The sequence below is a fragment of the Drosophila erecta genome, unplaced genomic scaffold (genome assembly GCF_003286155.1).
Source record: "Drosophila erecta strain 14021-0224.00,06,07 unplaced genomic scaffold, DereRS2 tig00000264-arrow-arrow-pilon, whole genome shotgun sequence".
Taxonomy (NCBI): domain Eukaryota; kingdom Metazoa; phylum Arthropoda; class Insecta; order Diptera; family Drosophilidae; genus Drosophila; species Drosophila erecta.
In genome coordinates this window covers 19,890-47,612 of record NW_020825215.1, presented here as the reverse complement: position 1 = coordinate 47,612, position 27,723 = coordinate 19,890, and the positions used below count along the sequence as shown (strand labels likewise).

Below are 27,723 nucleotides of genomic sequence, written 5' to 3'. Positions count from 1 at the left end.
TGCTCGATCTTAGTGTGCCCATGAATGTTTTTTGACTTGAAAGGACACCCAATGTGCCAGTTCAGAAGTGGTTTTATATAATTTTTTGAGGGCCCCTGTGTCTATCACCAGTCTGATAATTCGCCCTGCAACCGTTCGTCTCATGAACGGAAGCAGAGAGCTTCCGCTAAAAATTACTGCTTTCGACCCTGGACAAATCGTCCTCTACTTGTGTCATCTCATGCTGTGACCGTGACTCGTAGTCACCGCTACTCTCTTCTTGGGGTAGATGATTCAGGTTTTGTTGGGTTGGACTGCTCGCCGTAACTTTGATTGTCTTGTAAACCTGTGCGGGTTGCCTGAAGTGCGAGGAGGGATCCACCTCCATTGGATCGGACCCCGCCCTTGGGACTTTTGATTGTTTAAAGCGCTGTTTTGTGCTATTTGGGTTTTGCTGGTCATTTTTGTCTTCTTGATTCTTTTGGAAGTAGGGATTCTTGCTTTGAGAATTTTCTTCCCTTGCCTGTTGGGCGTTCTGACGCCAGATCTGAGACTTTTGCGAATTTTGTTTCTGGAGTTTTTCCTCAAGGTGTTTTGCAAAATTTGCTGCGAAGATGCATCTCTCATTGCTTGATTCGGCGTGTTGGGCTAGAGCTAAGGCTGAGGGGATGTCGTGCGTCTTTAGTGTTTTATTTGTCAATAGTGTGAGTTTTTTTTGACCTCGTCGAAATATTGTAACACTGGCAAGTTTCCCTGCTGAAGCGTGCTTTGTTGCTTTTTAGATTACGTGAACCGGTGTCCTGTCCGCGTATGTGAAATCTAACCTAGCAATAATAGCTTTGAAATTCAACACTGTGTTGAATGAGCCCAGCACAACATCTGCTGGTCCCCTTACTTTGTTTCTGATTATAGCTACAGCCTGGTAGTGTCTTGAGGTGCCGTTGTATGGCTCGAAGACTTCATGGGCTGCGGATGCGGCTTGCCTCCACGAAACATCATTTTCTATCTTTCCCTCGAACTCGGGGATGGACTTTGCAACATCTAGGGGCTCGTCGAAGCGGGCCCCTGGCACGATTTCAACTTCTTGGAAAATTTTTATCTGTGGTGCAGAAACTCTAGATTTACTAAGCTGGTTTGTCAGAGGGGCTATCTTCTCCTCGCACCTTTGCCTCTATCTGGGCAACCTGAATTCATTTTTTTTGATTGATCTAAAGTTAGCTCTAAGTATGAAGTTATTAGTTCGTCGCCACTACTGTCGTCCGCTTTGTCTTGGTATTGCCCTGGGCGCAACATAAAAGAATCAAATCGTTTCGGAATTAATTTTTTATTTAAGCTTACAAAGGTTTCTTTAACACTTTATTGCAACAGGCAGAAATTTGTTTAAGTTTGCTTTTATAAACACTGAAACCTCACACTAGACGGCTCTGGGTATTTTATTAACTTTATTTGAAATATACAAAAATGAACATCTTACATTTGTTTTCAAATATGAATTTTTGAACTTCGATCAAGTGGTGTGGTGGCCGCTGCGATATGTTGTTTTCCGTCGGCCGCTTGTTATTGTTGATTTGTTTTATTAACTCGCTCAGCTCTCTTGGCTGGGGTTCATTTCATTTCTGTTGTGTTTGTTGTGTGAGTGCGTATTTTTTGCACTGTTTTTGTTTTTTGTCACAAAATTTTGTCGAGCTTGGTTCCACTAGGATGCTCGGGCGAAAATGCTTCTAAGCACGCAACAAAGTTTACAAGAAAAATAGATTGTCGCATTCAAGGAATAATATGTATATAATATAATATATAATCAATACTATGACTGATATATGTATTTCATAGAGATATAGATTCCTCGGATCCATTATTGTCAAAAAATAAAAACAACCCCTCTCAAAAGAGATATTACGTCTTTTGGAACTTCCGTCTACAGCTGAAAATGAAAACGATCTGCAGTGCGATTCTGATGACGATGAGGATATTTATAATATTAAATTGGATGAAGAAGAAAATTGCTTTTAAAAAATAAGTAAGTAGTTAAATAGAACAGGAAATAATTTGTATTTATTCTAAATCTACTATTAAATAGTTTGCAGGGGCGGCAAGCGTGGTCTTGGTCGCACTGGCCAATTTGGTCACAAATTATCAATGCCATTACAATAAATTGTGTGAAGTTTGAACCATGTAACATCAATTTTTCGACTTTATGCCAAATAAATCGAGTTCTGGACCACAGTGGAGTGGATCGATTAGTGACACGACCGTCGGTAAAGCTGGCAAAGATGATATATTAGTTGGTAATACACAGCTGGAGCAGGTGAATTAGGGGAGGGGGAATGATAAGTCGGCAAATGGAATGTTGACGTCGTGCCGTAATTCCGAAGTTATTAATCCGGCCCTGCGCCCAGATTTACCTACGCCCTAGATAATATATATTGTATATTTTCTATATTGTACCGCAAGCTTAGAACCGTAGTATCAATGCCAAGCGCTGAGAAGCAGCAAATGCAAGAAATTGGAAAACGGCGTGGACGTGCGAGCTGAGGAGGAAAACGCAAATGTAAGAATTATAATGTAAACCAGTGAATTAATTAACAATGAATAAAGATTTCAGTTGATCGTTTGATTGATTTCATAGTTTGATTGATCATTGGAGATCCAAGCGAATACTTGAAATCCGTGTTCAATTTGGGAGCGAAGTAGCCAACAGCTAATAAAAAACTTATTAAACTTATTTGGTGAACCCGACTCGATTTGAGCTTAAACAACACCAGGTGCAAATCATGCATAGTTGTTTTAAACTTTAAATTTTATTAAATCGCTTTTGTGCGGAGTGCGTTGAATCAGCAACAAACATTTGTCTGCAACTGTCAGTAAAAGTTGAGGGCAGTAAACATTAAAAGTAATTTCCGTTGATTACCTAAGATAAGGAATTATATTTGCGCGCATCTATAGCCCAGTAACGGACTGCTGCCGCTAATTATCTTTGCGCTCATCTCCCGCTTAAACCGAATTTCGAGACGTTTTTCTGCTGGTTTATTGTTGTATTTGTCGCCAAAGCTGCTGAAAATTCTTGAAACGTTACCGCTGATGCAAGCTGGGTGACGTTTTTGCAGCGCAAGGCGAGTAGAGCAGAACGTTTAGCGGGCTTCCTCTCAAGCTTAGTTAAATTTCATGCGACGAGTCCGTTCTTTATGTGAGGTTGAAGAAGATCGATGAACTTCGTGAAGCATTTAGAAAAATTCAATACATTCAATGCTTATTTTTGCGTTACCTTCATCTAAGTACTACTTCCATGGCTGTATCCGGTAAGTTACGCGAAATGGAGATTTTGACCTGCTTTCTAGAAGAGATGAAGTCGGCCGAATTGCCGTACTAAGAAAAGCATCAGAATGGACGAAGGGATCAGTAAATAAGATGTCTGCTACCCCTTACTGATGTTGTCCACGCTCGTTTTCAACGGGGGGAGTATGTGAGATTCATCCTTTAAAAACATTGCAACTTTGTAAACACAATTATGCGATACTGTGCAATTTTATAGGCTATTATCTGCGTAAATAGGCACAAAAGCCCTTCTCTTTCCTCTCATTTGGCTTTATGTTCTGCTGTCTGAAGTCTGCCCATCGTCAATAATCGCTGTAACCACAAATAAAATAAACTACATTCGAAAATCGTAATATTTAAAGTCGTCGTTTTATACTAAAAATAGCTAATAAAAATACTTATTAGCTCAACATAAATATTTATTACATTTTTTTTATATGATGTACGATACCTCACCAAAAAAGTAAAAAGTAGTAGTCCATATGCGATGCAAAACAGGGGCTTGAGGTTTTAATTTGCTAACGTGTAGTGCGTTCAGATTGTCAATTTGACGATTCCTATATGAATCTGGAGTATTGTGTTTTACACTATATTTATTATAAGGGTGCTTACAGCGTACAATAAACGATAAAAAGCGCAATCATTTTTAATGAAGCAAACAAAAAAAAATTAATGGTATTGTTTAAAAGTTTTATATTAGTGTTATTAATCAAGTCTTTCATTAAAGTCTGGTTTCCATATGTACGCTGGGTCACAATGCTGCTGCATTGTGTGCATATGTGCATATGTACATATGTACATATTAAATAAATCAAAATATTTTTACGACTTATGTATACTGATTAAAAAGCGGAAATTGATTAATTAAATGGTAAAATTGATAATCGACGTTGGTCCTAATGCATGTAGGCACATTAAAGTAGGACCTAAAGATACTGTATTTTTTTTTTTGGACATAAGCATTTGGACATTTTGTTAAAAGATCGAAAGTTATTTAATTACTATATGAAAGTCTTGTATTGATGCATTTTTGCAAAATTTTGCCATTTCACACAATATACTTTTTTTAAACAATAAACTTTTCGAAATCTATATAACTTTTCTTCATAAATTAAAATAGTGACGTTAGACGTAATAGATTTGTGTGTTTTTTAGACCCGATACTCGTTCAGTAGAAGGGTGTACTACATCCTTTCTTGAATTGTGAAAATAGTAATAATAGCCCTCTGGTCCAACTAGTTAGAATGCTGTTCCCATATAGTTTTTCCCTCAACTATTTGGTTTTCAATGATCTGCTTCAGTACAGATTAGATTATCAGTATATATAGGATTACTAACGATGTGTTGACTTTGACCTATTTTTCTATCTTTTTTTTTAGTGAATTACATTTTTCAAAATTGGTTAACAACGATGAAAGTAACGAGTCAAATCAAAAGAGTCAAAAGTTTTGCAATTGTAACAAAAAAAGAGGAATCATATGAAAAATATTTTTCAAAGCTATTCTGTTGAACGGCACTGTATATATATGATAAATTTACTTAAGAATTGTATTTTGTAAAATTTAAAGACATTCAAAAGCATTATAGAGTTAAACCTATAGTATGGCTTATACATATTGAGGTTTTTCGAGTAATCTGTTATAAGGTGGTTAGGTGATAAAAAAAGTATTAAATTATAAATATAAATATAAAATATATATAATTATAAATTTAACATATTGTTTGTAAGGACAATAACCACCGATAAGCATATTTGTTTCTCAGACACTTTTGGTACGTTTTTCTATTGAGTTGCATAACAAACATTTAATACATATTCAAGATGTTCAACAAAAAATCATGATATCCTTTTAAAATATGAAAAGTTGTTAAATTATTAGCGATATCCGTTCTCTTGACAAGCTCGAAAACTTTCTAGTTTTTGTGGATCTCATCATTTACGTTCACCTTATCTGCTTTTTCATCCATAAGCCATAAAGGACACATTCCAAGCAGACAGCCCACAGTGATCCCGACAATTCGACCCTAAAATAATAGATATAGATATGAAAAACCCTTTTGTCTGTTCTTTGATTAACATACGTAACTTGACGACTGCTTGCTAGACTTTAATTCAAATTGCGCTGGAGTCAAATTGGGCTGCTTTAGACCCAATATCTGGCACCCATTCTCAACGTAGGTAGCCATAGTGATGCCCAGAATATCGCTTATGGTGTTGCCTAGTCCTGCGGCTGCCATTGTAGACAGCGTTATAAAGTGGCCCAAATAATATTCAATATATTCGCCCTACAAATGGAAATATATTTACACGTTTATATGGTTGTCTATACATCATACTTACCGCCATTATCATTATGAAATTGTCAAGAAATCCGAAAGCGACAAACGGCACTGCATTTACAAAGAAAACTAAAAATATATGATGACTTATTAGTTATAAACCAACAAGTTATGACATTTACTTACTGCTGTACAATTGACCTGCAGTGGGTGATGCTGCCGTCTCAACTGCAAACAAAATAAAAAGGAAAGTATGATACCACTATAGGGTTAAGAGTTCGTTGATGATGCGGATGCTGTATTATATCCACAGGCACAGCTTTATGTTAGTGGCTGATATAGTTATTTACCCAATTTTTTTCGCAGCCAATCATCGGGCACTGCACAAAAAGTTCCCGCAATAACTTGGCCCAATTCCGTCTTATTGGAAAGTCGTCCGAAGCGAGTACGCCAACTGCCAAAAGCCAGTTGACCTTAAAACCGATGTATAGTGATGTGTGAGCCGAGGCGGTGGCGTGTTTTTTGTTCCAGTGTCAGATATGTGTTATTAAGATATCGATGTTGGGATATGAAAAATAAATAAAACATTTTTGTCAAAAACCATAACAAGAATTGATTTAGTGTACGGTGTTAACCTGGTTCGTTTGTATGTATTAGACCATTCTGTTTTTCAACAATTCGCTTAACTTAGAATACGATTGAACGACAGATTACCCACACATTATATAACGCACCTCTCTTTTGCCACAGCAGACATTGGTTCAGAAATATCGTGTAAATTGGTTGAAGTCTTAATGACCAATTTCCCATCTTTATATATATCCTTCCCTATCTAAAGCCTTCAAATATCATATCCAATTGTTCCTTCAATCTGAAGAAGCGATTAAACAGCTTTAACAGTTTATCTAAAGAGCGTATTTTTCCATACCCCAGAAAAATATCTCTACCCTTCCTAGTACAATTCTTAGGGGGTTTTAACACCTTTCTCAACTAGAACAAGGGAGAATCTATAGTCGAGATCACCGACTATCAAATAACCGTTAATCAGTTATTGAAAGTGCGTACGAGAAATTGTAAAATTTTTTCATAAAATAAAACAATTATAAAATGTTTCATAGGTATGGGTGTGGTAGTTTTGGGCGGTTACGCGTCTATATCTCTGAAATCTGCATGCTTAAAACATGTGTCGAGATAACACAGAGCTTATGATAAGTTCCTGCTCCGGATCCCACTTGTAGTAGCACTTGGGTAATAAATAATAAATCACTCTTAGCCCAAAAGTCTACTCTTAAGCCCAAATTAGGTAATGATCGGCAAACAGCCAAAGAGTTTTTATAGCATACTTTCTGTACTTACTTTAAGCCTAAGCCTCCGCTTAAGCGAAAGTATTCTAAGTAGCGATACTCCGGAGATAATATCGATAATAGCGATATCGCTTCCCATATTGAAAAGGGCTTAACACGATCTCCAAATTTTCGCCGCGAGCTTGGCTATATCCGCCCGAAGCTTGGTCTATTCTTTTCAATCAGACCAGCGAACGAAACGGACGTGCTCTGGTAGCATAAGAATAAGCTTGATCAAGTTACCAGAGTAAATATTTTATTTTAAACTAATAAACTAATTTAACTTTTATAGGATTGGAACCTAGTGCTAAGAATTTTTCCCCAAAAAATTCGGCGGCCTTCAACCCGAATCGTCGGAGACAGGCCGATCAAAATCCAATTTTGTATATATTTGTTAGGCCTTAGCCGAATCTCCGCTAATGCACGTGTACTTAAACAACAAAAACAAATATCTCACCTAAAGCAAATTAATTCCCGGCCGAATCATGTATTCCCAACCTAAATCATGCTTAACCCAAAAAAGGAAAACAAAATGTAGCGGAGGATTATCTAAGTTGGTTATAACTAGGTTAGTTTTCTTGTTCCTCTTTAATATTTTCATTTACGAAATAATATGTTTGCTTTCGAAATTTTTCCTGAAAATATATTGGCAAAGGTAAGAATGAAATATAAAAAAAATTGAAAGAAGTGAAACATAAAATATAAATAAGTGAAAACAAACCCCAAAAAATAAAATACTCAGTGCATAACATTAATATGAATTAATAATAATAACTTAATTTAGCTGTAATAATATATAATATAATATAATAGCTGTGTAATATATAATAAATAAATAATATTTTTCACTTTATAAATAATCAAAATTAGAGTTTAAATATAAATTTAATATTTCAAAACCCATCTTTCCCAGCGTTTCTGGCAGTGTATGCTCGTGATTAAATATTTCCTATATTTAGGAAAAAAAAACTTTTGTTATGATGATCAAATTAGATCAAACTCGGCTGATCTGTATCCCTGCGAAATCCACTCAAGAGAGCGCCTAATTAACGTAAACATAAATGAGAGCCTATGTACGCTCAATATGAAGAAGTAAATAAGCTCAGCCAAGGGTTTGCTAAGCGTTCGCTATGCAAATTAGATTTAGATTTTATTCATACTTCAATTGTGTAAGACGTGAATTTGTCTGCGACGTTCGCTTAAGTTTTTGATTAATAAAAATATTTTTTTTTTATAAACCAACAAACTGCAAAGTTGTAATTGGCGCAGCCGGTAGGATCCGCGTGTGAACATAATCTCTTAGAGCTAATAGATTAGTTCGAGATTAATGAAGCGCAGCTCGTGGCGAACAAAGTTTCGTTTGTGCTTCAGTTTATACAAAGCAGATCCGCAAAAGAATCTATGTGACAAAATATTTGTGAATAGTTATCTAACTCTCGATGTTGGATACTATTAATACAAATTAAAAACTGCAAGTGACCATTAAATCGTGACTCACCAAAATAAATAAAAGGTGTGACTGTTACCAGGTCAGTGTAGCCCATCTAACTTTGATTGGACCGCTACGAAGGTGTGTGAATTTTAAAATTAAAAAAAAATAAAAACCCCGGTATTAACCTACCGAGTGATTCAAAAGCAAAAATCAACAATAGCCAACAACATGGCACAACCCAGTGAACAAATTATGATTCTATCCGAGTTACATTTGAATCAGGCTTTGGGCCAGATTCGCCACATCCCAACATTTGACGGTTCCACAAGAGAACTGGCATCATTTGTGAGACGTGTGGACTTCGTGATGTCCCTATACCCGACAACAGACAAGAGGCAACATAGTGTACTCTACAGTGCCATCGAGATGCAGCTGTCCCGACACGCACAAGAAGTGTCCCAGCTACAACAGTGCAACACTTGGGCTGAACTACGATCAGTCCTCATTGAAGACTTTACAACACGTTCTGGAGTGGTAGTATTCGTAAGTTTGTAGAAGAACTAGAAAATAAGATTTTCGAAATTTCAAATAAATTATCACTAGAAAATAATTATACAAATACAACTCTTTATACCGCCGCAATGGCTAATACTATAAAAGAATTCCAGACAGAATGTTCATGACTTTAGCAAGGTACGACATTACAACAACAACATTATTAAGACAAGTAGCGCAAAGGGAAGGCCTTTACGATACAATTGTATTAAATACAGAAAAAGCTAAAGCTAAATCAAACAGTCCATCTACATCACAAAGCAGTAGTAAAAATAATGATTCTCAAAAGAATAAAGGAAATAATAATGACCAAGGTACAAAACCTTATTATATTCAAACACAGCAAAATCAAAATAATTATGCAAGTAATAATTCAAAAAGGGTTGAAAATAACCAAGCGACATACAGTGAGTTCAAACAAAAGTTAGACCAAGGTAGAGCGCAAAACACTCTAAATTATCAAAAACCCACATCTTATTCTACTACTAACCAGCCCCAAAAAAGGCAGCGTGAAAGTTCCAGTGGTCAGTCTAAAATGGACACTAGTGAAAATTTTCATCAACTTGCCTCGGGATCGGAATCAGAAGTAGAAGAAGAAGAACCTACCCATTCATACAAATAACTATGTACGATATCAAACTCAAATGTTTGATTGACACAGGTTCATCAATAAAATTGATGAGTACAAATTTTTCCAATTGTCTGATTAACTCAAAAGCTGCATAGGATGTACACACAATAAACGGTCAAATTATTTTAAAATCAAAAATTGCATTAAAACCTAGTAAACTATATCCAACAAAGCAAACATTTTATTTACATAAATTCTCAGAAACATATGATATTTTGTTAGGCAGGGAATATTTGGAAGATTCCAAAGCAACTATATGCTATACATCCAATACAGTTACTTTACATAAATACACATTTAAATTGCATCTTGAAGATATTAATGAAGAAGAAGAAACACCTAAAGAGAGTTTAAAAGAAAACCTGTTAGATTCCCCAAATATTGAGTAGTCAATTATGTAACTGACAACGAACTCAATGAAACAAATGAATTTCGACTTGATCATCTAAACGATGAAGAGAGGAAAGCCCTCACCAGTGTCTTATACGAGTTTAGTGACATACAGTACAAAGAAGGTGAAAATTTGACCTTCACAAGTACAACTAGCATATCATAACAATTAAACACGAAGACCCAATTTACAGACGTCCATACAAATACCCACAAAGCTTCGACGAAGAATTCGAAAACCAAATGAAAGACATGATGCAACAAGGCATCATAAGAAAATCGAATTCTCCGTATTGCTCTCTGGTTTGGGTAGTACCCAAAAAGCCAGATGCATCGGGAAAATCGAAATTTCGCATAGTCATTGACTATCGCAACCTCAACGAAATAACCGTTGATGACAAATACCAAATACCGGTAATGGATGAAATATTGGACAAGCTTGGAAATTGCCAATACTTTACAACCATTGACTTCGCAAAAGGTTTTCATCAAATACAAATGGATGAAAATTCCATAGCGAAGACAGCTTTTTCCACCAAAAATGGTCATTTTGAATATACTCGAATGCCATTTGGTTTAAAAAATGCACCCGCAACTTTTCAACGTTGCATGAATAATCTCTTAGCAGATTTAATATACAAAAACTGTCTCGTATATATGGATGACATAATTGTGTATTCCACTTCATTGGAAGAGCACATAATGTCCTTGCGAAAGGTATTCTTAAATCTCAGGGAAGCAAATTTAAAATTACAGCTAGACAAATGCGAATTCCTTAAAAAGAAACTGAATTCCTAGGGCATATAATTACAACAGATGGTATTAAACCAAATCCCACAAAAATTAAAGCCGTAGTGAATTTCCCTATACCAATGTCCACTAAGGAAATAAAATCATTTATTGGTCTTTGCGGTTTTTAACGCAAAAAAAAATGACATTACGACTAAAAAAAGGATCAATAATAAATATCAAAGACTCAGACTATTACTTAGCTTTTGAATTTGTTAATAACGTCCGATCCCATATTAATACACCCAGATTTTAAAAAGTCTTTTTCACTAACTACTGGTGCCAGCAATTTTGCTATAGGCGCGGTATTATCGCAAGAGCATAAACCTATATGCTATGCGAGCAGAACTCTGAACGGACATGAAATTAATTATTCCGCAATAGAAAAGGAACTCCTTGCTATTGTTTGGGCCACTAAATATTTCAGGTCCTATTTATTTGGTAGAAAATTGATTTCATTGTCTTGATTCAATTAAAGAGCCAAACATGAAACTTCAGAGATGGAAAATCAAATTAAATGAATTTGATTACCATAGCAAATATCTCCCTGGTGTGTTTCTACACATGTAGCAGATGCTCTATCAAGAGTAAAAATTGAAGAAAACTTCCTAGGAGAAACTTCCAGTAACATTTCGTTACCAACACAAGCTACTATTCACAGTGCTCAAGAAGATAACCAATCTTATATTTCCTTAACGGAAAGGCCAATTAATTACTACAACAGGCAGGTAGAATTTATAAAAGACGATAATAATACCGTAGAAACTAAAGGATACTTTCATAAAACAATAATTAAAATGCATTACATAGAAATGACAAATATCCAGATCAAGAATTAATTAAAGAATATTTATGTACTAAAAGAAGCGTAATTTTCTTTCATAACAAAATAGATTTCCTTACATTTCAAAACGCTTACATTGAAATTGTCAGTCCGAATAACATAACTAAAGTTATGAAATCAAACATCAAATTAAAAGATATTGAAACATATTCAGAATTTAAAGAAATAATTATAAAAAGCCACAGAGAACTTTTACACCCAGGAATAGAGAAACAAACTAACCTTTTCAAAGAAAAATATTATTACCCAGACTACCAAAAGTTAATACAGAACATTATTAATGAATGCGAAGAATGTAACATATCCAAAACAGAACATAGAGATACTAAACTAAACTATGAGTTAACACCAGAAACTTTTAATCCCGGAGAAAAATATGTTATCGATTTTTATTTAATCAATAATAAAACATTCCTGTCATGCATTGACATTTATTCCAAATATGCCGCCTTGATTGAAGTTAACAGTAGAGACTGGCTGGAAGCGAAAAGAGCTATCCTTAAAATTTTCAGTGAAATGGAAAAACCGTCCGAAATAAAGGCCGATAAAGATTCAGCTTTTATATGTTCCGCGTTACACTTACAACAAGTAAAAATGGAATTTCTGACATTGAAAGATTCCATAAAACAGTCAATGAAAAGTTAAGAATCATTAATAGTGAGTCCGACCCGGAAAATAAGATAACACAATTTGAAACTATTCTCTATGTATATAATCATAAAACCAAACACAATACAACTGGGAGAATACCAGCTGATATTTTCATTTATGCAGGAACACCTGCATATGACACCCAAAGGGAGAAACAATCAAAAATAGATAAGTTGAATAAAGATAGACATAGGTATCAAGTAGATACCAGATATAAACAAGCACCATTCGTAAAAAGTAAAACAACTAACCCATTTAAGAAAACAGGACGCATAGAACAAATAGATGAGAAACATTACGAAGAAACAAATAGAGGAAGAAAACATTATTGAATATTATAATTCTAAATTTAAAAAACAAAAGAAAATTAATACAATTTTCAATTAATACAATTTGTATACAATTCCAGCTCAACTCCCGAAAATCAAGAGGAGTCCGATTAAACAGTTATTCATAATAACATTTATAATATGTTTCGTCCGTGCCGTCCGTGGTCAAAGCCTAGAGGTTAACCCAATACATGCTAAAAATGGATATCTTATATTTAAAACAGGATCAATTAATATAACTATGAATATCACTATTTGTCCGTAAACTTTACAAAAACCGAACAAACTTTTGCAAATTTAATTAAATTAGCTGAAGAATATGGTACTATAGCCCAAATCCAATATTTAACTGAAAAATTAGACAGAGAGATGAATGGAAGAAGAATAATAAAACGCAATAAACGTGGTTTCATTAATATTTAAATACCTTTTTGGCATTTTAGATCAAAATGACAAGGAAGAATTAGAACAAAAAATAAACGATCTTTCTCAACATAGTATTCAAATTAATGAATTGAATGAAGTAATAGATGTAGTCAATAGAGGCATTGAAGTAATCAGCCATTTAAGCGCAATAAGTGAAGGTGACAGAAGATTAGAACTTTTAATATTTAAATTACAAATTACGAATACATTGAAAATTGCGAAATATAAAAACTTCTACATGGTTAAAATCAGATGCAAATGAAATACTTATTATTTCCCATATTCCTAGAGACATTATAAAAACTGCACTTTTTAACATCGTACCATATCCAGACAAAGATAATAATATACTTATAGAAAATGTAAATGATAAATATTATATTCATGATAATCAAGTTTATAAACAAAACTCAAGAAAACCAATAATGAACAAATGTATTACAGGAATATTTAATCAAATACCAACAGAATGTAGATATTCAAAAACACATAATATTGGAATAACTTATATAGAACCAAACATAATTTTAACTTGGAAATTATCAAAAATTGTATTAAATCAAAACTGTATAACTAATAGAGAAATTATAATAGGAGACAATATAATAAAAGCTTTTAATTGTTCTGTTCAAATAGAAAACATATTAATCACAAGCACAACACTAGACTACACACAAACGGTCTATATCAATAACAATGTAACAAAGTTAGAACCATTATCATATATACATGCTAAAGAAATAATTAAAGAACACACTAATACATACAACACATTACAAATTGTTACATTACCTATAATTTCTATTATAATACTTGCACTTATACTATATTTTATTTATAAATATAAAGGCATTCCCAAAAAATTAATTGTTAAATATAAAAAAGAGAATTCACAACAAATATAACAACAAAATAGTATAACAACAGAAAATATAAATACAGTACTTGATACTAATCCTGTATTGTATCCTAGAATATCCGCCTGAGGACAGGCTAAATTTTAAGGTTGGGGTAGTGACATATGTAGTGCTCAACCACATAACATATATCTACAACATATACCAGCCACTTTATATATTCTCTTACTTAGCAACAATAGAACATAGAACCAAGAATGCCTTAGCATATAAGAACCCCAACTTCTTGGTGACAATAACAAATTCGGCCGATGTAAACAATTTAACATAAACATCCGCAGTCTTATTCGTTATTCCCACTAGAAGGGTGAAAACTGCTTACACAGCTTAAAGGGTCAAAACTTTCCACGTAGCTCAAACTCGGCTGATCTGTATCCATGCGCAATCCACTCAAGAGAGCGCCTAATTAACGTAAACATAAATGAGAGCCTATGTACGCTCAATATAAAGAAGTAAATAAGCTGAGCCAAGGGTTTGCTAAGCGTTCGCTTTGCAAATTAGATTTAGATTTTATTCATACTTCAATTGTGTAAGACGTGAATTTGTCTCCGACGTTCGCTTAAGTTTAAAAGTGATTAATAAAAATATTTTTTTTTTATAAACCAACAAACTGCGAAGTTGTAATTATATGTATATATTGATTTACATATATCAATTTATATGCATATCATGGTTTTGTTAGGTTTTGTACCAACGTACCAACTCTAATATTCCTCTTTTTGCTTTCTCTTAATCCGTTTGCTTAAAGCTGACTATTACATAGAGCTCTCAATTGCTAATTTATTTTTTAACTTTGACTAAATAAACGCTTCCATATATTTAATGAAAGTTGATTTGCTGCATAGAAAAGCTATTAGTAATTGCTAATAAGTGCAAAATTAAGAACATATTAATTGTTTACGTATTTTTGCAATTTTTAGCGCAATCGTTATATACACTGGTTTGAATTCAAATTCATATATTATTTTTATAAAGAGGTTTATTGGTCAATATTTAATGCCCTTATGACTTCGGCCGAGAAAAAAAGATCAAATATCAGTGGGAACAAGTTCAGCCTGCCAAACTTTCCAACAATTTTAATGAAATGGGCCGAAAAATACTTATTAACAGAAGATCTTGTGGTAAGCACTTCATCGCTGATTTTATGCCAAGATCATTTATCCCCATATTATATTGGTGTAAAATATGTAAGGAAAGGAAAAAGTCCAGATTGCAACCGTATTAAAGATAATAGTTGCAATAAAGGTGAAATTGATGTCAATTCAGTTGTGATCGCCTCCACTAAAAGAACACCGTTCATAGCCCCCTGCTGAGGTTTGTCGTCAGTGCCATAAAACACAAACATTAAAAGTGTATAAAAAAATATTTAACGTATAAAATAATAAAAGACAAATCCAACAAAAAAAAATTAAAACGAAAAGTGATTAGGTTGGAATCAACGTCCGCAAAAAATATACCGCAATATAATACGCCACTTCTCTTGGAACTCAAGAAATCTGTCCCTAATTCCAAGAAAAAAATACATAATGTCGTTATCGCTTGAAGCGTTTACATAACGGTTTATATGCAGACAATTCATTTATGAAAATGCATTACAAGCTTTTCTTTAGATGGAAAATTTAGTAATTGTCGGCTGTTCTGAACAACACATGTTTAGCATCAACTCACTGAGTAATAAAATATTTCAGAATTTTTATTGCGGAAGGCATTTAATAGTTAAAACCATTTTATAATGAATACATTAAAATTAGAAAAAATTAAATTAACAGTAATACCCCAAGGGGAATGTCAATCATGTAGCAGATGCATCTGGAGTAAGCATCGAAAACCTAATATACATATGTACATAATATGTATACATATGTATACAAAAATGACAGCGCTGCTGAATTATAATCGTTAGCGCATGAAGGTTTATATTATTTGTTCCAGGTTAGAAGGCTATTATATATTTTAATATATATAAGGATGTTTAGATTGTATTGTATCACACAAGGTCATCGTGACGTGGCTTATGGTTATGTACTACCAACATGTCAACAGTCATTTTAAGTAACTGGTCTTTTGTGACCTGCTGAATGCCGTTAATGTTTGGAATGTGTAGTGAATAATAAAAATATAAAATTAATTAAATTATAGCGCTGTTTATGTGGAGCACAAGTGGCTCTGTTCAAGAGAACTGCGGAAAAACGAATTCGGTATCGGCGTATGTTTATGTCTATAAGTCATTTGTTTATGTTAACGCGGCCGAAGTTGTTATTGTCACCAATAATTTGGGGTCTGACTTACATCTCGAAATGCACTCCTCCTTAAAGGCCTCTCGAAGCATTTGATAAGTTTCCAAGTCGCACACAAAACTTTATGGCGTACCGCTGTTCCAGCGAACGCTCCATCGCACCGTGACACAACAGAAAAAATGACTTCGCTCTACGACACGTCCTACCACTTCAATTGCTCAGAGCGAATGCAAGTGGTGTAGCGAGTGGGGTATGGATGGGGCAAGGGGGCCAGGGGACAGAGGGCAGGGGAGAGGAGAGGAGAGGAGAGGAGAGGAGAGGAGAGGGAGAGGAGAGGAGAGGGGAGGAGAGGGAGAGGGAGAGGGAGAGGGAGAGGGAGAGGGAGAGGGAGAGGGAGAGGGAGAGGGAGAGGGAGAGGGAGAGGAGAGGGAGAGGAGAGGGAGAGGGAGAGGGAGAGGGAGAGGGAGAGGGAGAGGAGAGGGAGAGGGAGAGGGAGAGGGAGAGGGAGAGGGAGAGGGAGAGGGAGAGGGAGAGGGAGAGGGAGAGGGAGAGGGAGAGGGAGAGGGAGAGGGAGAGGGAGAGGGAGGGAGAGGAGAGGGAGAGGGAGAGGGAGAGGAGAGGGAGAGGGAGAGGGAGAGGGAGAGGGAGAGGGAGAGGGAGAGGGAGAGGGAGAGGGAGAGGGAGAGGGAGAGGGAGAGGAGAGGGAGAGGGAGAGGGAGAGGGAGAGGGAGAGGGAGAGGGAGAGGGAGAGGGAGAGGGAGAGGGAGAGTGAGAGGGAGAGGGAGAGGGAGAGGGAGAGGGAGAGGGAGAGGGAGAGGGAGAGGGAGAGGGAGAGGGAGAGGGAGAGGGAGAGGAGAGGGAGAGGGAGAGGGAGAGGGAGAGGGAGAGGGAGAGGGAGAGGGAGAGGGAGAGGGAGAGGGAGAGGGAGAGGGAGAGGGAGAGGGAGAGGGAGAGGGAGAGGGAGAGGGAGAGGGAGAGGGAGAGGGAGAGGGAGAGGGAGAGGGAGAGGGAGAGGGAGAGGGAGAGGGAGAGGGAGAGGGAGAGGGAGAGGGAGAGGGAGAGGGAGAGGGAGAGGAGAGGGAGAGGGAGAGGGAGAGGGAGAGGGAGAGGGAGAGGGAGAGGGAGAGGGAGAGGGAGAGGGAGAGGGAGAGGGAGAGGGAGAGGGAGAGGGAGAGGGAGAGGGAGAGGGAGAGGGAGAGGGAGAGGGAGAGGGAGAGGGAGAGGGAGAGGGAGAGGGAGAGGGAGAGGGAGAGGGAGAGGGAGAGGGAGAGGGAGAGGGAGAGGGAGAGGAGAGGGAGAGGGAGAGGGAGAGGGAGAGGGAGAGGAGAGGAGAGGGAGAGGAGAGGGAGAGGGAGAGGGAGAGGGAGAGGGAGAGGAGAGGGAGAGGGAGAGGGCGAGGGAGAGGGAAGAGGGAGAGGGAGAGGGAGAGTGAGAGGGAGAGGGAGAGGGAGAGGGGAGATGGGAGAGGGAGAGGGAGAGGGAGATGGAGAGGGAGAGGGAGAGGGAGAGGTAGAGGGAGAGGGAGAGGGATAGGGAGAGGGAGAGGAGAGCGGAGAGGGAAGGGAGAGGGAGAGGGAGAGGAGAGGGAGAGGGAGAGGAGAGGGAGAGGGAGAGGGAGAGGGAGAGGGAGAGTGAGAGGGAGAGAGGGAGAGGGAGAGGGAGAGGGAGAGGGAGAGGTAGAGGGGAGGGAGAGGAGAGGGAGAGGGAGAGGGAGAGGGAGAGGTGAGAGGGATAGGGAGAGGAGAGGGAGAGGGTAGAGGAGAGGAGAGGGAGAGGGAGAGGGAGAGGGAGAGGGAGAGGGAGAGGGAGAGTTAGGAGGATAGAGTGAGAGGGAGAGGGATAGGGAGAGGGAGAGGAGATTAAGGTAGATGGAGATGGAGAGTGATATGAGATGGTAGAGGGAGAAGGTGAGAGATTTGGATGAGGTAGATGAGTAGTTAGAGGTATATGGAGATGTAGAGATGTAGATTGAGTAGTGATATTTTATATTTATATTTATATTTATATTTATATTTATATTTATATTTATATTTATATTTATATTTATATTTATATTTATATTTATATTTATATTTATATTTATATTTATATTTATATTATAATAACCTTTGCAGGTTAATTATATTATTATTTCATGCCAGCACGGCTTTAAAAACGTTTTTTTTTTTGAGCTTACTTCAAGGTTCAAAAAATAATTGACTTTAAAAATGCTTTTGACTCTGAATTAATCATCTTTTGAAATGAATGATTAATATCCAGTTAGGTCCCCACTTGATCTTTTAAAAAGGATTTTTAGTTATTTGCATGGCATTCTTGCCAATCAAAATAACAATATACAGCGCAGAAGGCGGGAATGCGGGCAGTCAAATGGTAAACAGTGTACGTTGGACCCAAGCAAAGCGGAGCGACCTCGCAGAATCTTGGAAACGAGCGGAACGCGCGCAAAAAGGGAAATAACGGGATCGCCGCGGTCTAGAAACGGCCGACGCAAGTGCGGTTTGGGCGGTCAGATGAACACCTGCACGAGGATAGTCAAGAAGGGGACAGGCCAGACATTCCGACAGAGTCCGAAGGCGTACGCGAGGTATACCAGTACAGTAGAACACGTCAAGCAGTCCACCAACGACGAGATAGTCTACAAGGCTGAGGTTTTCAAAAAAATATGCGGGTGGTAAAGGAGGAGACGATAAGTTCCTGGCGTGGTGAGAATGGGATTATGGAGCCCTTTATTGGTATTCTGTGACACGAGCTGTCAGAACAGACGTGCGCTTCCGGGTGTTTTGCTACGCTGGTTCTGGGAAGAGCTCTGGTTCGACCTATCGGCGCGTAACTTCCCATAGTAATTATACACCGGCAATTGCCAAAATGAACCAGTCGGTAAAACAGAGTCGGCGGAATTAGCCGACAGTATTAGAATATTCTGTATGGACAGACATCAAAAGAATTCTTACTAACGAAAGTCCCTGACTAGTTTAAATACGGAGCGATCGGGAACACCATCATGTTCTAGAAAATATCACGTATAATGGTGAAACACACGTGAAAGTAGTACCCAAATATCATAATCAAAATTAAAAGAATATAAACGGAGAAGTGCAATATTCAAAGAGGAAATTAAATTCAATTAATTGCAAAACAAAATAATGGCCAAACAAAACGAAAATGAGAAATGAACCATTGCATTTTGAGCCGCAGAAGAAAAATATAATGAAAACCGAACCAAATGTAGATTAAATGGACAAATGGACATTATCTCAATGCAAAATCGAGATTGATCTATTTTATAATCTTATCCTCGGAGTTCGTAAGAGTAGGTCTAATGAACAAGATCAAAACTTACAAAAGGTGCTGGAATCTTTCTGTTTAAACCTAGTCATGAGGAAATGGTCAGCATGCTTAGTTCAAGGAAGCAACGGTACCAAGGTGAACTTTAGACCAGGAAAAAGGTAAAACCTTGGACTTTGGACCTGGAGACATCAAGGAATAACTGTTAAAAAAAACCGATACTACGAAGTGGAAACGCCGAACCAACCTGAAGACATAGAAAGTTGGAGGTAACCGATAAAGGAAAATAGTGTGACCAGATGACGAAAGCATAAAGGTTGGTGAAACGAGGAACGCCTTCGCGGAAAGCATGTAAAAAGAGAAAGTGAATGTGTGCAGATTTGTTGTATGGGTCTTAAAAAAAGGTTAATTATGATTGTATGCACGCTTTCTAAAAAAATTTTGTGACCAATAGTAGTGTTTTTCCGAACCTTTTATTAACTGCTGATCATAGGAAAAGTTAAGTTATTTTCGTGAAGGCTGCGTAATGATGTGTATCATGTGAGCTGCCTAACAGTAGCGTGTTTTGTACGCCTTAGATGATTTTTCAATAGCCCAAGACTAATAAACTGTAAAGGTACCGCTGAGGGCATATTACCAGCTTTAATCCACCTTAAGCTTAGCTGAGCTCGCTTGCTACACCGAGCCTTGTGTCAATTTATTTTAGTTTGGAGCTTTTGCTATCTAGATCATCACTGGTTCGGCCACAAAAACTAGTGCACTATTTCAACATACACGAAATAATTTATTTTCGGGTATTCTGTCTTTATCCCCCGAATGCATTCGTTATGGTAGGAGACATGTTTTCATATTGCTTATCACCCAACGTTTCTAATCGATTTGGGAGCAGTACGGCTGCAGACTTAGCGTTACTAAACGAGCATGCCAGAATGATCAAAAGTTCACCTTCTACCCTCAATTCAACGAAATCATTATAACACACTGACTTAGACTAAAAGAAGTAGATATACGTTCCTCAGCTAGTGAAAGTGCTAGGGAGAAATTTCAACAAAATTGATGAACTGGCGATAGAAATTGGCAAGACAAATAAATATAAAAAAATTAAAAAATTGTTTACAAGTGTGGGCGTGGCAGTTTTGTGGTAATTAGAGTAGGAGTGACCGCTAGAATCTGCATGTCTTAACCTAACTTTCTATCCGTTATGTTCCGGAGACCACAGCGTTCATACGGACAGACAGACTTGGCCAGATTGACACGGATATTGATCCTGGTTTGAATGATCAGGATAACGACATATGATATATGCAACTATTATTAAGAATATTAATGCACATAATATTTGTAAAGATAAATGAAAAGTATTTGTTCAAAACTTGTCGTTTTCAGGGTTTATCCAAAGATATCTCCGTGAATGTAGGGATGGATGGCAAAACACAAGAGGCACATACAGACTGGCTAGCTAGCATATAGCTAAGACAGCTTTTAAAATTAGGAAAATTGGTAATAACCAGCATTAAGTCTTCTGTGTTTATCAGCTTGGTGCTTCAGCTAAAAATAACAGGAAAGGTTTCTTTTTACCATATATGTATATTTTTACCAATTTTTTAATTGACAATAGATTTATAATTTTCAGTCGCAGTGCGCAACACTGAAACGTACACTTTAAGTTAACCTTTGCCTTTAATTTGGAAATGTAAAAATAAAAGTAGACCTCACAAACTCAGCAAACACTTTTACGCTGAATATGAGTGACGCATTCGCCGCCCTGCAGGAGCTGGTCAAAAAGAAGCAGATCACTAGCATTTGCTTTGTTAACTCGATAACAAATTGGTTATAAATTATACAGGGAAACGTATGACGTCATCGATGCTTTTAAAAGGGGGAAGCCGTCAAAAGCGAGTTTATTTATCCCTTTCCTAGCACACTCAAAGAAAGTCAAATGTTTTTTATTCACCAAAAAGGGTAAATATAATTTTTTTTATTTTTGGGCATATTTTTTTGTTTTATTTTGTTATTTGTTATATTAAGACAAAATTTGTTTAAAAACAAAGATTTGAAAATGCTTCAACAAGTCTCTAGCCAGCTGTTCAGGAAGGAGGACTTAGGTTATTTAGGAAAATTAGCTCGATTTTCTAAAAGTAGTGGAACTAAAGTTTCTCAAATCGTGCTTTTAAACAAAAAAAAATTAAAAATGGAAAAATTTTGTTTTGGTAATATTGTTTGATCGCAGCGTGTGTTTCGTTTTTCTTCAATTTTATCACGTTTAGTTAGGAAATTCATATTTTGTAAAATATGTATAGGTATTAAAATAATATTTTATAAACAAGCGTTTGCAATATTGTGGGCTTATATATATTAAGTTTTAAATCTTGTTATGTTTTTCGTTTTGAAAATAGTTGATATAAAAATACCCTTACGTTTATCAAGTAAAATAAGTCAAGTAAAATAAAAAATTTATTTTGAGAATAACTTACTCTCGTACAACTTTTTTTCCTTGTCGGCATCTAGCCTGTCAAGAGCGGAACGCAGGTTGCTGCGTTCCTCATCATCAAGGTTGCATAGCAGCTCCATCGCCCGATCCGTGGACAGATGGTTGCTAAACTTTGAGTAGTTCCGGCATTTAAATGGGCTAGATGTAGAAGACGGCGGGATTATCAGTTGCGCCCTCAACTCTCTACCACAGGGCCACGACTGCCTTATAATGTATTGTCGCGTTAAGCCCCTAAAAGCGGCTTGAAATGTATTTCGCATTATTGGCGTTCTTTTAGTTTTCAATACTTTCTTAGATAAATACAATCCCACGTCAAATAATCTGAGCAGAATAGTCTAAGGATGTCCTGTTGACAGTAAAACATATACTATCACGCATGATAAAGTACACACACAACTCACTATTTCACAATCGCGAACAAATTTACTTGCGATTCGAATGTATCGGTTTGACTGTAAAGCTTTCTTTCAACCAGTGCAGTATATTTTTTTTGCGTTTCTTTATCAAATGGAGGGAAGTTTTCTTAGGTGATGTATTGCATTTATACATTCCCAATCAAGTGCAATAACAAAAATGGGGTTGAATCTATAAACAACGAACGGTAACATTAGGCCAAATACTAAAATAAATAGGGTATTCCCAAAATTGTTGGATCGCTACATCAAACTTATTTGTATAGGTAACTGTATATTATATATATATATTGTGTTATAATATTATTTTAAAACTTATGTTGACATTATTTTTAAACGATATATTCATGTCACTCTTAAATTTACACCTACGTGTGTTATGCGTTTCATCACCAGTTCTATGTTTACAATAAAAGAAAGAAGAAGACAAAATTTCTAAGATGATCAAGGATATAAAATTTGAGTAGTTTTTATTTTGGGTCAACATTTGTGACAAGAAAAATGATATTATACAACAGGTTCAAAACATTTCTCCAAATTTCGGCGTGACTGCGGGTTGAGTGCTAGAGTGCGCGTGAAAAAGAAAACGGCGGCACAATTATTCAATTTTTTTTTAAATGCATAATAAATTTTATAAGTTTGGCCCATGCAATAAGGCACGAATCATATTTAGTTTATAGGTTTTATAGTTCCCGAGATACTGACGGACATGGTCACATCGACTTGGCAACGATTCAATTTATTCTCTTTTAACGAATCTGGTAATGAATCTGCAGCACTACTACCATGTACAATTATCACCGTTCCTTTTTCAATTGCTATTTAAAAGGCGCTACATTGACACACAAAAAAAATTGGAAACCATACATTAATGTTTTCATAAATTTTGAAACATGAAAGATGCGAAACGTGCGCTTATTTTTTAAAGTTAAAATTGATCATAACACTTAAACAATTATTTATTTGTTCAGCAATTCCTTTCAATTAATTTATGAAAATATAATTAAAATTTATTAATTTTTTTTCTAAAAGCTTGTCAACATTTCTTGTCATTAGGGCAGCTCGGCGGTTGGTCACGGCTTATCCAACCGTTTAATGTCGTAACATAACTCTAAAAATAATATAGAATTCCAAATTAGACATTAAATACAAAAAAGTAAGTGGTTTTTTATAGGCATGGATGGTCATTAGTTAAATTAATGCGGTAGTTGTAAATTTGTCAAGTTGGCTGTACATTTGACTGTACTGCGTGGCTGGAAGATCGTATTTCGCGAGCCACTCGAGTTTTATGGCCAGGTTTTAATGTTCACTTAAATACACTGTAATTAAATGTTGCTATTGGTATAGGGTACTCGCTACAGCGATATATGCATTTCCCTCCTTTTTAAAACATATATATTATATAGAATATATATAATATAGTGAAGTTATTTTCTACCTATTATTTTTTAATAAAGTAATATATGTGTATAAGTATATATACTTATTTATATATATCTTGTTGTCGCGCGTTCAAAGATGCCATAAATAGCTACTCCACACTGTGGATCCCGAAGAAATGGGCATACTATTTCTTGGTAGTATGCTCGTTTTCATTTGAAGAATAAGTTTAACCTCGGACATTAGTAAGTACTTAAGTAAGCTCACCGCAGTGTGTCCTACTTTTCGCTCGACAATGAAAAGCTTCATTTTCCCGGGAAGTTACTGGCGAAAACAGTATGCCCAGACACATTTGGGCATACTTTAACATTCGGACTTGTTCACGAATTCTAGTTCACTTAAAAATAATAACTATACCTATTGACTATAGTATTCGATCGTCGACATACAGAGGTGGTCAATTGTCAATTCAATTGAAAAAAAAGCTCGTTGTGTAAATACTTTTGACCAACGCTGTAATTAAAGTTTTGTCAAATAAAAGAAGTTACGAATCGGGTTGGATTAGTTCTTTGAAATAATTAAATTAGCCGGCTTGGGTGGCGCAAATACGTCACTGGCTGGGATTGATGGATATGGTAGTGGTAATGGAGCTTTTTCCATTTCTATTTGTTGTGATGTGTTTTGATTTCTTATTTTGTATTTTATATACATTTGCCATGCCGCCCACAAACTCCCAGAACTGTCACGAATCCACACTTTTAAAAAAATATTTTAAGTTTTTTATCATTTTATTATTTTATCTCCAATTTCTACCGATATTCCAGAACATGCGGAAATTTCTCTTTCGGACTTCCACTATCTGACTATGGCATTGACTATAGCATTCTCTCTTGTTTTTTATAATATACTCGTTTATTTTTTCACTGACATTAATGCCTTTAAATCATCATTTCTTTTTCGTATCTTACACCACAGATCAGTAAGTCAGGTTTACTCCGCTGCTTACTCGACTTTTCACTCTTTATATTTATTATATATTCTAGCGTCTTCGCGAAAGGCATCTCTTCCACAATTTCCTAAATTAAATTTTGAAACTTCCATATTCTGAGGCAATATCGATACGTATCGATCAGAACAATTCAAAATAGATTTTTTTAGCTGTTTAAAGGTAGTTCCGAATTAACTAATGATAATAAGCAAGTTGTTTTTAAAGAACATTTTGAAAGGCGAAGACGGACACTGATTAACTTTGCGCTAGGTCAGCGACCCTTTGAGACCCTTATTATGTTTTTTTTGTTTTTCCATCTATAAATGAATAAGAAAAGCAGTATCTTTTTTTCTGTGTTTTTGTGTACAACTTTGACATAAGAAGATTTTTTATTTTTGTTTTTTCTTGTATAATATTTGATATTTCTTTTTTTATGTGTTTTTGTGCCCTGAGCTTTTAGGGCAGTAAGCACTGACAACTGACGAACGGTACAAACCTAGTTATTTTACGGGCACTTATAATATTTATTCTCGTTATGTTAGAGAGGTAAGAGGCTTACCAAGATCCCACGCCTCGAATACGAGGAGCTTACGCTGACATAGGTAACTGAACATAGGGTGCATTTCCCTCGGACCAAGTCCTTCTCCAGGCAAGAACATTAATATGCCTACCTTAACATTGATATAAGCAAAAACGGTAATACATTCAAAACAGTTTTAACGTTTTTAATTAAGAAATCAGTAGATCATGATTCTTGAGGAAAAGTTGATGCATATAAAAAAACGCAGACGTAACACTTTTGATCAAAACCAAAAGGTACAAGCCAAAAAGCTTTTAAAAGTATCGAAAATTTCAGACATCGAAGTAACATTGACAGAACAAAGGCTAAACAAAGCACTAAACTTCCCTAAAAGAGTATTGCATTCTAACGGTGACCGATAGCCGCGGGTGAAACAAATATCGTCCGGAATGAGCACTAAAAGAGGGAAATCTGACCCAGTAGGCGAGGTTGGTAGTCCGGGAGGGGTAAAACATTGATAGAGTGCATCCACGCACACTATGATAGGAGCGATGCGCTGGCCTTGGAGTTGGTTCTCGACCTATGGGAGAGTAATGAAAGAAGGCAAACGTGAGTCCGTTCCGAATGGAACCTAGAAATAGGAATAAGAAAATTTACCTGGGTTTCAGAGGGGCAGAACCGCCTTCCAGCGGACCCGGGATAGCCTCTTTTGTAGCCGGAATTGTTCCTTTCTGCACTCAGGAGAGTTTTTTCCTTGATCCAGATACCCACGTCGATCCTAACCTCGAAGGCTAAGCCCAATCCCGCAGAAAAACCAATACAAAAAAAATTGATGCGGCAATATTCATTTAATATTTAACAAATACATACATATATTTAACAAAAAACACAACTAAAAGCAAAATGTAAAACAAATCGCAGGGAGTCCAAGCAACAAAATTAATCTTAAAAATCTAATTTATACAACATATATACAACGTATATATATCCTCGAGGAGACCGATCTTATGTGGGGAGTATTGAATAAAAGCCATTCAACCCGTCTCAGCCGCTTGGAGCTTCAAATAGGCAGGCAACTATGAAATGAAAGTGAACGTTGAATTATTCCATTCCATATACATATATGTATATATATATATTTACATATATTCGCATACCCGTACAATATTTTCGTGGCGTCATCTTCCTGATTTTTGCGTCGCTTTGGTTAAATTTTTGCTTCGGCAAACGGCGATGAAATACTAAAATTAAAACAAAATTTTTAATTAGTAAAAGTGGTTTAAAATGGTCAAATAAGTAAATATTATAATGATGATGAAGTGCTAGAGTCCATTATTTTGGGAGGAAAAGATGAGAAGATGATCCGGTAGCCATGAAAATCCGATGGAAAACATGCCAGGGAGATCCGAGTGAACATGGATCCGGACCTCAGGATCAAGACCCGATATATAATATGAATAATATGATATGAAAAAAACAAAGCAACAACACCACCCCAACAGAGAACGTGATATTGTTCTTGGTCGAGACCGGACTATTTATAACAATATTTGAAACACACAACCAACCGGAAATTGAGACTACATTCCTTCCCACTTCGATGCAAAAAATGCCTCCCATTCCGTTCATCTAGCACTCAAATGCAAAAGCTCAGGGACGTGTGCAAATTGCTTAGAACAAAAACACTCAATCGAAGGAACCCTTTATACTTCTGTGAACAAAACTCATAACAAAAACCAAATCCACCTATTAAAGGATCCTAGTAATAATACAATGGAACATTAAAACGTTATGCAAATAACTACATCCAACTCCTTATTTGAAAACAAGATAGAATGCTATAGTCGAGTTTCCGACTATCAGATACCAGTTACTAAGCTAGTGAAAGTGCGAACCATAAATTTCTTCATTTTCTGGAATATTTGGAATTTTCAAGACCAATTAAAAATGAAAATGTTGCTTGGCAACGTCTTTTAACAAAATTGCCTAACAAAATTGCATGCCTAATCTCAACTTTCTAGCTTTTATAGTCGGGAACACTTCTTTCTGATTGAGAAACATGAACCAGCGTCAAGCTTTAACTTATTTTCGTTAGTGTATTACAAAAATTCTTCTAAATGTAAAATATGAGAACACCAGTATTATCCCTTTATTTCAATTCTTTTCCTTCGTGTTCTGTCGAAAAATAATCATTTTGAAATTATTATTTCCTTCAATAGCGAATTTCCGATTGTGATTATATAGCTTTTTTCAATTTCTTTCATACTTCCCGTGTTACAAGCACTTGGTGAAAGGCTGTACCAGAATATTTAAATTACAATACTTTCGAGGGCGTTACCCGTTTATACATGTATACAATTTATGTATATGATTTTGATTTTTTAAACATATGTACATATATGTGAGGAGGACACAAGCCAACACTTGTATTTTATCGATATCGAAGACAACGCAGAATATAACTCGAGGTACTGCAATGTGTCAGCTGTTTTGAGTTAATTCGAATGTATTATTTGGATTTATTGTGTAAT

At 36.3% G+C, this 27,723-nt stretch overlaps 1 protein-coding gene across 5 annotated transcripts; it reads right to left on the bottom strand.

Annotated features, from left to right (window-relative positions):
- Positions 1–2,274: 2,274 nt before the first annotated feature.
- Positions 2,275–23,115, bottom strand: LOC26526341 (transmembrane protein 65). Of its 5 annotated transcripts, none has more exons than XM_026982916.1 (7): positions 23,090–23,115; positions 21,875–22,029; positions 5,922–6,044; positions 5,758–5,799; positions 5,633–5,700; positions 5,374–5,577; positions 5,066–5,316 (listed from the first exon to the last, which is right to left on the bottom strand). In XM_026982916.1, the coding sequence occupies exons 2-7, from the start codon at positions 21,969–21,971 to the stop codon at positions 5,206–5,208; spliced, it is 645 nt and encodes a 214-aa protein (XP_026838717.1). In that variant the 5' UTR covers positions 21,972–22,029; positions 23,090–23,115; the 3' UTR covers positions 5,066–5,205. The 5 variants fall into 5 exon arrangements, with proteins under 5 accessions (XP_026838719.1, XP_026838717.1, XP_015012785.1 ...); XM_015157299.2 differs by lacking the exon at positions 23,090–23,115 and adding an exon at positions 22,293–22,512 and having other exon boundaries at positions 21,875–22,237; XM_026982915.1 differs by lacking the exons at positions 21,875–22,029; positions 23,090–23,115 and adding an exon at positions 22,677–22,806.
- Positions 23,116–27,723: the final 4,608 nt, after the last annotated feature.